At 30.7% G+C, this 10530-nt stretch overlaps 1 protein-coding gene and 1 long non-coding RNA gene across 2 annotated transcripts; both read right to left on the bottom strand.

Moving 5' to 3' along the window:
- Positions 1-1752: 1752 nt before the first annotated feature.
- LOC114758268 (methyl-CpG-binding domain protein 4-like protein) lies at positions 1753-2788 on the bottom strand. Its single transcript, XM_028947299.1, has 3 exons — positions 2513-2788; positions 1973-2169; positions 1753-1867 (listed from the first exon to the last, which is right to left on the bottom strand). Exons 1-3 carry the CDS (start codon positions 2786-2788, stop codon positions 1753-1755), a joined length of 588 nt encoding a protein of 195 aa, XP_028803132.1.
- A 5-nt stretch (positions 2789-2793) lies between these two features.
- LOC114758249 (uncharacterized) lies at positions 2794-3146 on the bottom strand. The gene is made up of 3 exons (XR_003741765.1): positions 3092-3146; positions 2962-3021; positions 2794-2876 (listed from the first exon to the last, which is right to left on the bottom strand). It is a non-coding gene; the product is annotated as an uncharacterized LOC114758249 (long non-coding RNA).
- Between the last annotated feature and the right edge of the window lie 7384 nt (positions 3147-10530).

Raw genomic sequence — 10530 nt, 5'->3', positions numbered from 1 at the left:
TGGCAAAAAAAAATTAATTTGAGAACTCCTTTTTATAGGATTCTCCTTTATGCAAATAATAGTGATAATAGGATAAAAAAAGGGACTAAAACATTGGGTAAGAAGCCTGTGAAAAGAAGAGGGAGAGGCAATTGAGACTTTCTTTTTTTTTTTTTGGAGAAAAGCTAGGGAGCAATCAAGAAAATATTCTTGCGAACTAAATTGGAGAACTATATCGGAAAAAGCTTTCGCTTGGTCATTAAATTTGAACTGCTTCAAAGTGCAAATGAACCTGGAGGGTGAACTAAAAATGAAAACGACTACTTCATCAGCCAAACACATCATTTTTCATCCAAAAAGAATTGGTCGTGGCCGACATAAGATTATTGGCCCATAGAGTCCCAAATTTATGGCTTTTAAGCAAATGACACACATAGTTTGAAAAATCATCACGGAATAGAAACCCATTTCAAACAGTCAAAACTTAAACCATCCTAGAAAAAATATAGTCATCGGTTCAACAGATATCGTATGTTTAAAGATAATAATAATAATAAAATAAGCCAACTATACATGAATGCCTGAAAAAGAAAGACACAAAACACTGCATTGAACCGGCAAAGCATAAACCAGCAAAAACATTTGAACTAATAAATAAGACTGAGTTTTCAACTAAAGCAAAGGAGGCAGAATAGGAGTATTGATGTTCACGGGCAAACACTCCTTAAATTACACTTAATTAAGTCTAATAAAGTCCACTAAATAGTCATTCTCTAAGTAAACCACAAAAAACATAAGCTTTACATGAACCAAGTTACAATTCTCCCAGACTTCCCACTTTCATTTGTCAATAAAGGATCTCCACCTCAACAATCTAAGCTTCAAAACCATAGCAACGTCGACCTGTAACACTTTGCATCATAACAAAGAGCCATTAGTAAACCTATCATAATTAAACAACAGCAAGGACGAGAAGGCTGATATGCTCCTTGGTCCTCCAAAACTTAGTATAAAAGTCTAGAGCCAGATTAAGGACATGCTTGAAACTAGAAAAGAGACACCTAATATTTATATATCCAAATGAAACTCTAGTCCTAGAATTTAAATCTATACCCTAAACTAAAATATCACTTTCTTCTATGCATAGAGGGAGCCGATAGCATAGTCATTGAAAGGAAGTGTTCTGTAAAAAAGCCTGAGTCCTGGAAATGGTTAGCATGTACAGAAGTAGAATCTTGTGCTTGCTTCAGCTCTATCACCATCTAACTAGTCCTAAGAAGATTTGCGAATTTTGAAAGACAGAGTAAACACTTGAAATGTTAATCAACCTCAAGCAGCTATTGGGAAATATATCCAATGTGGAGAAGAAAAACTCAGTAGATAACAAGCTATAAGTTCTCATTTGCTTGCCTCATCATCAGGATTCATTATTCTATCTATCTCGGGATGTGGTTATATCATTTTCAGATGATATGAGACTGTCTTCAGTTGATTAACAAACATACATTAAAATACCTAATCCCACAGCTCGTCATCTAAAATATTAGCATTTAAATAAAACACAGTCAAAAGATTTGAAACAACTTAAAACAACCAATTCAATTCATGAAAGACTTGCCATTAAAGATCAGGATCAGTAACTTGGAAAACGAAATAAGACCTTGCAATGCCGATGAGTAACACGTCATATGGGAATCCTAAAGGTTAATCTTTTCTACCATTTACTTGCCTCAAAATAATTGCAGGTGACTTCCCAAAAACCAAAGCACTCCATCAATTGCCTCTGGTTCCCTGAAGAAACTCCCAATAACGAGTTAGCATATGATCCTTCGGCTCCACATCATTCCACATCCCAGTACAAAATATCGCATATGCATCAGCTGCATACCTGATTGAAATAGACTTGACGTTAGTTAGGATAGCATCAATTAGATAAAACTAGGTAAAATATATGAAAAATAAGGGAGAAAGCCAGTGGCATCATCCAACTTACCTGCCAACACCATGCAGTTGGGGCACATGCGTCCAATTTTCTCCTAAATACTCTCGAGAAAAGCGTTTTAACTGTTCTGTCCTTTTGTGTTGCAAACCTAGACTTCTAATTTCCTCTTCTAATACATTAGAAGAAACTTGAATGCATGTTTGTGCATCCGGACACAGATCAAAAAAATTTGAAATAATTCCTTTAACCTGCATTACAAAACTCTCTTTTATGAGTAATTATAGTACCGGCATTATGTCCCCTAAACAAAAATATTCTTCATTACTATGCTTTGAAAATTACCTTTCATATAATTGAGATATTTATGATCTCATCGAGTCTAAAAGAGCCTTCATCTTTTTAGAAGATTTAAGGAAATGATAGTTTAACTGATATTAATTGAAATAGACTTATCACATATGAGCTTACATGTATGAATTAAATATGTCCAAATTTAAATATCATAACACATGGAAACATCAATGACATTAAGATTCGAAGGAAAACACTAATCAAAATTAAATGGCAAAAAGGGGAGATGTGTAATTGTACCTGCTTTCCAGTGGTACAATTTAGCAGCATGCATATAGCCAACACCCTCCAAGGGTCATGAGCATGATTCTCTTGGATAAGAGGAGGCTCATATCGTGGGGGCTTCCAAGTGTTATCAGGAGCTTTTCTTTTGTAGGCATCCTTCTTTTTCTCATCAGCTCTAAGAGCTTTGGGTTTTGACCTTTTCTCACCCACACTCTTTTTCTTGTCCAAACCATTCTTCTTAGCTACACCCACGCGCTTTTTCTTAACCACACCCTTCGAAAGAGGAGCCATGTTGGCTTTGTAGTTATTATTAACAGGTATTAGCCTGGATGGTGCAGTACGGGTAGCAAATCCCGGCTTCCATGGATCAACTTTGCCTCTACAGATAGAAGAGCAATGATTCTTTATTTTCCTAAGAATATTGATATCTCAAAGAAGCAGAGAGACAAACGACTTGTACATACGTGAATGCGAAGCGGGCGAAGGGATTTGAGGGATCATCCACACTAAAATCCTCCATTTGCCTAGCAGCAGCAGAAAATCATGTTTAAGACAAAGAAAAACATTTTGACAAGAGAAGAGATGAGAGGGTACCTGAGGCGATTGGAAACTTCTCGAAGACGACGGTGTCTTCAACTCTCCCTCCTCGAAACTGAAAGGTAGCTGCGAGTTGTGAAATAGGGAGGCGGGATCCGGCCAAACATGAAGATGGGATTCGCGCCTCAAATTGGGAACATGGCCATCTCCCTTTTTCATAATTTTTCAAAAACTCTTTAAAAAAATTTAGACCGTTCGATTTCATACTCTTCACCTGTTACTTTTCTTTTGCTTTTGCCCTTGAGGGAAAAAAAGAATTATAACTCATTTTTAATTATTTAAAAAAATTTGATGAACTATGGGATAAAAAATAATTTTATTCTTATATTATTTCAAGGATATTTGAATTATTTAGACTTATTATCATTTGAAAATTTATTTAGATTTATTGATATTTTAGTATTTTTATTATTAATATTACTTGTTCAAAAAAACCACTTTTGAGGTACCCATATTTTTATAAGTTTTTAATTTGATGCATATGCATTTTTTTCTATTAACATTATTAATCTTTACATAAAAACTAAAAACACTAATAGAACAATATTACAAGAACTAATATAGTTTAAAAAAAAAGTAAAATTAAATGAGTTAATTAAGAAGAAACATATAGGTATCAAATCAAAAATTGAGAAAAAATTTAAGTTACCCCCATATGATTTTTCTTCACTTATTATTATCATTTTCATTATTATTATTATTTTAGTATGGATAGATCTAGATTTTCATATTACAATAGAGTGGAAATGTTGGAATATTGCAATTATATAGTTTTTTGTCTTGGCTTCCCTTCTGTGATTTAATTTCCTCATCTTCCTCTTCCTTGCCTCCTCTTTCCTCTTCTCTTTTTCATTCCCTCTTTTTATTTTACACCAGAATTTCAAAGCTAAATTTTAAGTTTTGAGTGTAATTTTTTAAATTACTTTTTCTGTATAATCCAATTAATCACCTTTATAATTTAATCTTTCTTATTAAAAAGTAGAGTCTGTCATTTTCACATAACTATGCTTTGAATTCTCTTTATCTTTAAAACGTGAAATCTTATCACTAATTTCTAAGGGTCCATTTGGATTGGCGGTGGAAAAAGTAGCTTATTTCTAATCTGACTTTTAAAAAAGTAAAATTAGATAAAAGTTAAATTAGGTAAGGTGAATTATGTTTAGATTAGATTTTTAAAAAGTTAGTTTATAAAAGTAAGATTGATAAAACATAGTTTAGATGATGATTGAGTAAGAATAAGTGTGTTTGTAAAATTACCAAAATGAGTATAAGTTTTAATAAATAATAAAACATGATTAAAAAATAATTTTACATAAGCTATAACATTCCAAATATTATTAAAAAATTAAATTAATTAAAATATATATTAATTAAATGATATAAAATAATATTATATTTTTAAAAAAACACCCCGGCTTTTCCCACCGAATTCGGTGGAAAAAGAGTGTCATTTAAGAAGGAGAAGAATTTTGGGGGAGGGGTGCCATTTAATGAGAAAAGGGAAAAATGGGGATGGACAGTTGAGGTTAAAAATTAAATAGAAGAGGAGAGGTATTGGCGAAGAAGAGAAAGAAAGAGGCGCAGAAAGAGAGATAGAGAGAAAGGCAGAGAAGTGCTAGCAGTTTGAAGGGTAATACAAGTTTTAGGGATCATGTAGGTACATAAAAATATGTTTTATTAAAAAAATTTTATAAATATTTTCTATATATTTAGAGCTTTATATTAGTAGTATCATTATAATATTTAGAAAAAATTTTGCGATTTGAGTATGGAATAAATATTGAGTTTTGACAATATTTGACTATAGAAATTTAAAGATATATTATTAAGAAATTTTAATCGATTTAGATTTGTCTATTTGTTATTGATAATATTTACAATCGAATTTATTTTGTTAAAAAATTTGTCATTTATGATATATATCATATTTATAACTATAAAAATTAAGTTAAATAATTTATTTGAATTGTTTGATATGTTATTGAAATTTTAATCAATTTATATTTATTTATTGATTGTTTTGAGAATTTTAAACTAAAATTTTAGTTGGAAAATATATTATTCAAGATATATAGAACATTTTTACCGATTAAATTTAAGTTAAATAACTTATTTGGGTTACTTAATATATTATTAATATTTTAATCGGTTTAAAATGTAAAATAGGTTAAAGATATATTATTAGAAAAATTTTTAAGCTGGAAACTTAAATTATAAATTGGAATTCTTACACTGTTAGATAAAAAGAATTTTTTTTTTTATAATTTACATGAGTTATTGGGGTAGAGAAAAAATTGTTATTTGAAGTAAGAATTTTTGGGTAATAAATATACGTATATAATAATAATAAATCCTATGTAATTTAGGTTGTTTATTTGTATGTATATTAAATTGTATCTACATTATTTGTAGATTATTTTGTATTTCAGAGTTTGTAATTTGTGCTCTTATTTTTTAAGCTGTAAGGTTAAGCTTGCAGTAGAGGTAACCGGGGTTAATTTATTTTGTATACATGCTTTGGATTGTAAGGTGTTTGTTATGTTTTTATTTTTTCAAATTAATATGTCAAAGTATGCTTGTGAATAAAGTATGTATTTTCTTATATGATAAATTTTGGTGAAGTGGGAAGTATATTGATTTAATTATTCCTGAATTGTGTCTTATTTGAAATTATATTTTCTTGTGATGTTGAATTTAATATACTAATATTATGTTATTAAATAAAATAAAAATATGTTGTATTTCGTTTGAAATTATCACACCTCATTTTAAAGAACTATGATATTTTTAATATATATTGTGACTATGCATGGGATTTATATGTGGATGTTAGGATTTTGTTATGTGGAGAATAATTGTTCTTGAAGCTCACGCGGCATGCCTACACTACTGATCTTAGTGTTTGGCTTTTTGTTAGACTCCTGTAGTTCTTCCTTTTCCTTGACTTGGAATTGAGAACAAACTCTTGGGTAGACACCTCTTGAACCATAACCCATTCTTGGGTGGTGTAGGTATAGAAAGGGGCCCGTTGCTTGATGTAAGTGAGGCAACTTTTGATTGGGTTACTCAGCACAGAAAGCCCGGGCCCTTATCAAGGAGTCATATGGAAGAGTAAGGTGATAAGAGGGCATATTTCATTGCTATTGTATATATGTACTTTTATATGAATCGTGTTGTGGATAATGAGATATACTCTTTTTTTGTGATTGTATCTATTAAATTACCATTTATTACTTAAATTATATTTAAGCACGATTTCACCAACTTGCCATCCTACTTATATATGTCATAAATTAATACCTGGTTACTAAGACTTTATGTCTCCTCACACTATTCATCAATACTTTTCAGAAGAGTCATCTAGTTTGGCTCGACGTGAAGGGAAACAACCAGAGGCATAGGCGAGTATAGCCTAGTAGTCCTCTTTTAGTTTGAGTATGTAATGTTATGTATATTGCTATCTTAGGGCCCATTATTTTATTGACATATACTTTCCTTTGTTGAGTTGATGACTGTATTTGATGCAATGCTATTAGAATAGTTGGAGGCCATACGATTCTATCGTTTGTGTTGCTCTTCTGTGTATGACTGTGGTGAGCATCTTGTGTTTCTTGTGTCCTAAGTCTTTGTGGGATGAATGTTTATATTAGGCTTGTAGGCGGTTACTGTGTCTTGAGTCCTTGTGGTATGTGTGGTTAAATTTATAGGTGTTTTATGTATCCTAAGCCTCTTGAGATGTTTTCAAAATAAAACAAACTCTTTATGACCATAATAGTATTTTAACACTCTAACTCAATTCTTTTTCTACCATAGTTATCATCTTAAAAATTGTTTTATAATTATGTATTAAAAAGAGGTCTTTTCATAATACAATGAATTTAAATTAAATTAATATGAAGAACTGAATTTTAATGAGTGAATTAATTTTTAAAAAAATAAAAGAAAAGAAAGAGACGTGAATTGATAACTAATACACACTTACCATTTGTACTCTATTTTTTTTTTATCAGAATTCAGATCATAACACAAAAATATGCTTTTTTCCTCTTCTGAAACACAAAAATAGGATTCACATTTTGTCTCTCTCTCTTCATTTTTCCACCGCTATAAGCTCCTAAAATTAGCTTCTCCAAAAGCCATGTTTACTGCCAGCTTTTGGTCCCATATTAGATCCTTTCATAGCCCTCTCAAGCAGCCCCTAATGTGCCGGTTTGGATTAGCGATTGGATAAGTAGTTTATTGTCAATTTAACTTTTGAAAAATTAAATTGGATAAGCTAAATTGTATTTGGATTGGAGTTTAGAAAAACTGGTTTGTAAAAGTGAGATTGGTAAAAAGTTGTTTAGATTATAATTGAGTAAAAGTAAGTTTAGTTGTAAAATAACTAAAATGGGTATGAGTTTTAATAAATAATGAAATATGATTAAAAAAATGATTTCACATAAAAAAATTAAAATAATTTAATATAAAGAAATCAAATTTAATTAGTGAATTGAATTTTGAAATTTTAGTAAAATCATAAAAAATATTTTAAATATAAAGTGAAACATGAAAAAAAAAAACGAATTGAGATAATATAATGAAAAAATGGAATTTAATGAGTGAATTAAATTTAAAAACTCTAGAGAAATCATAAAAAATATTGTAAATATAAAGTGAAACATGATAAATAAAATGAATTGACATAATACAATCAACTTAAATTATTTTAAAACCAGAATGCTTATAATTATCCTAGCGGGTAAGTTTGTTTTTTAGATGTTCAATTTCCTTATTTCTATTTACCGACTAACACTGCTCGACCAACATATAATAGTACAGAAAGCTTGAGTCAAAATTTATGCAGATAGAGGTGACAAGCTAAATCGAAGCGCAAGAATGTTAGTCTCATAAAACTTACTTGACCAACAAACCAGCTAAACACTCAACTAGCAATGCAAACTAGTCGACCAACACTTCCTGCATCAATAGCACGAAGAACAAAGAAACAATAAAATTCAACAAACCAGCCAAACACACATATGATCAACGCCAACTACTCCTATGACAGATATATATATATATATATATATATATATAGCAGGAAAAAGCACCAAGAATCAGATCGCCTCTGCACTTCAAGCACACCTATACCAGACCGATAGCAATGAAGTCTCAGATGGGTAGATCGGACAGTGACCAACAATGCAAGGAGTAGACAAAGGACCAAGACAGAGATGACCCACCAGCAGACGGAGCTCACGGTGAAGACGCGACAGACGCGACAGTGAAAATGTGATGGACATCACGGGGAGACGCTGCTATGCTCTGCTTTCTCGACACTGCTGGTAGATCGCACAATAGAAGAGCAAAGGAGATGATAAAGCACTAAGATGACCCAGCAGTAGACGGCGTTCACGGCTAAGATGCCACAGACTCGACGCCGACTACAATGACGACGTGACGGAGCTTACGGTGGAGGCTGCGATGCTCTGCCTTCTGTCGATGGGAGACGCTTTCGAATATAAGAGAATGAAGGAGAATAGAATGAGGAATAGTGAGAGAAAAACTAATAATTATCTGATACTATAAGCACGGTGAAAATCAGAAATAAACTACTCTTATCAGCTTTTCCAATCGTGCGATTATGGGTGTGTTTGGTTGGAGGGGAGGGGAGGGGAGCCCCTCTCCTCATTTGGTTAAAAATTTTGGAAGGGAGGGGAGCTAAAATGTCCCCTCCCCTCCCCTCCCTCCTCCCATTTTGGCTCCCCTCCAAATTGAGGGTTTTTGGAGGGGAGCCAAAGTTTTAGACCATTATGCCCTTATGATTTTTTTAATATTCCACTTCTACCCATAAAATATATTATTATAATATTTATTTCAAATAAAAAATATATTATCCTAAGTAAAAAAATAAAAATATATATACATTATTATAATTAAAAATATATTATAAAAATTATTTAAAAATAAAAAATTATTTAAATAAAAAATTATAATATTATAAATTAATTGTTTTTTATAAATATATTATTTATTAAATATATTTTAAAGCTGGAAAAAAGGATAGCCTAAAGAAAATAAAATTTCATTTTTCTTAGAGCATATAAAATTTGTTAATTTGATTATTTTAAATATATTATTATATTAATTAGAATAAAAAATTACTATATCAATTTTTTAATACACATATTAACATGATAAGACTGAATTTTTATTAAATTATATAATTTAAATTAAGATGTAAATTAATTTATATAATATATCAATAAAAAACATAAACTAATATGTAAGGGTAAAATGGTAAATTGATTATTACTATCCCTTTCCTTCCCTCCTTGAACCAAACAAGAGATCATTAAATACCCTCCCTTCCCTTCCTTTTTAATCAAACCAAACAAGGTGAGGATAAAACCTCCCCTCCACCTCCCTCCCCTCCCCTCCCCTTCCCTCCCTCAAACCAAACAGGCCCTAAAGGGATCTTTGATGAAATCAAACCATGGTTTAGAGAACAGCTTCTGGAAAATAGATTATAGAGAGAATATATTTTATGAAAAAGTAATTCTGAGAAGTAAGAGTGTTTGGATAGTTGTTATCAGAAACACTTTTTACATATTCAAATTACTAAAAAGGACATAAATTAATATGATAATTATATAATGGATAGATTTTATAATATATTTTTATTTGAAGAAATAAAATTCTTAATAAAATAATTTTTACTAACATAATTAATCATATATAAGATAATATAACTAATAAATAATTAATATGTGTATGTATATTTATAAATTATAAGATTAAATAATGAAGAATCGAGTGTGAAATGAAGAGTAAGGCATCAATTATATGGACTGCTTTGTCATATGCTGTTGGGCCCACAAAAACATCTGGAAAATTTGAGCGAGAAGCAACTTCAAACTACTTTTACCGAAACCATGGTTTTGGGATTCAAAACCATGGTTTGATCTCAAACCATGGTTTTAGATTTTCTGCCCCCATTTGGCTGGTTTCTTTCCCAAACCATGGTTTGAAGGGACATCCAAACAGAGCCTAAGTACTGGTTTTCAGTCATAAGTAGGATGGTTCAAAAGTGATGCCAAACTAGTAAACAACTGTAGATCGGGCTTATGACCTCAATTAGCTCCTTTTAAGCTCTACAAACATCCAGTCAAACAGAACCAATATTACGATCGGGTTTAATGCACTTATAAGTTGCATTTGGGCCGGCAAATACCGACTCAAGCAGACACTAAATTAATTTTCAGGGATGATAAGTAATTGTAATAAAATATCATTATTTCTTAGTTACAAAATCTATTTATTTCTAATTATATTAAAATATTTAATTGAAAACACATCTAATAAATTATAGTAATAAGCACTGAAAAATTGAATATATTAATGATGAAAAATATCAAAAATTATATATTAAATATGATTAATCTAAAAAAAGA

This window comes from Neltuma alba, unplaced genomic scaffold (assembly GCF_004799145.2).
Source record: "Neltuma alba isolate B1F8T4 unplaced genomic scaffold, ASM479914v2 tig00010684_pilon, whole genome shotgun sequence".
Lineage (NCBI taxonomy): Eukaryota > Viridiplantae > Streptophyta > Magnoliopsida > Fabales > Fabaceae > Neltuma > Neltuma alba.
Note: the sequence above shows the minus strand (reverse complement) of the source record. Positions and strands in the feature narration are given on the sequence as shown.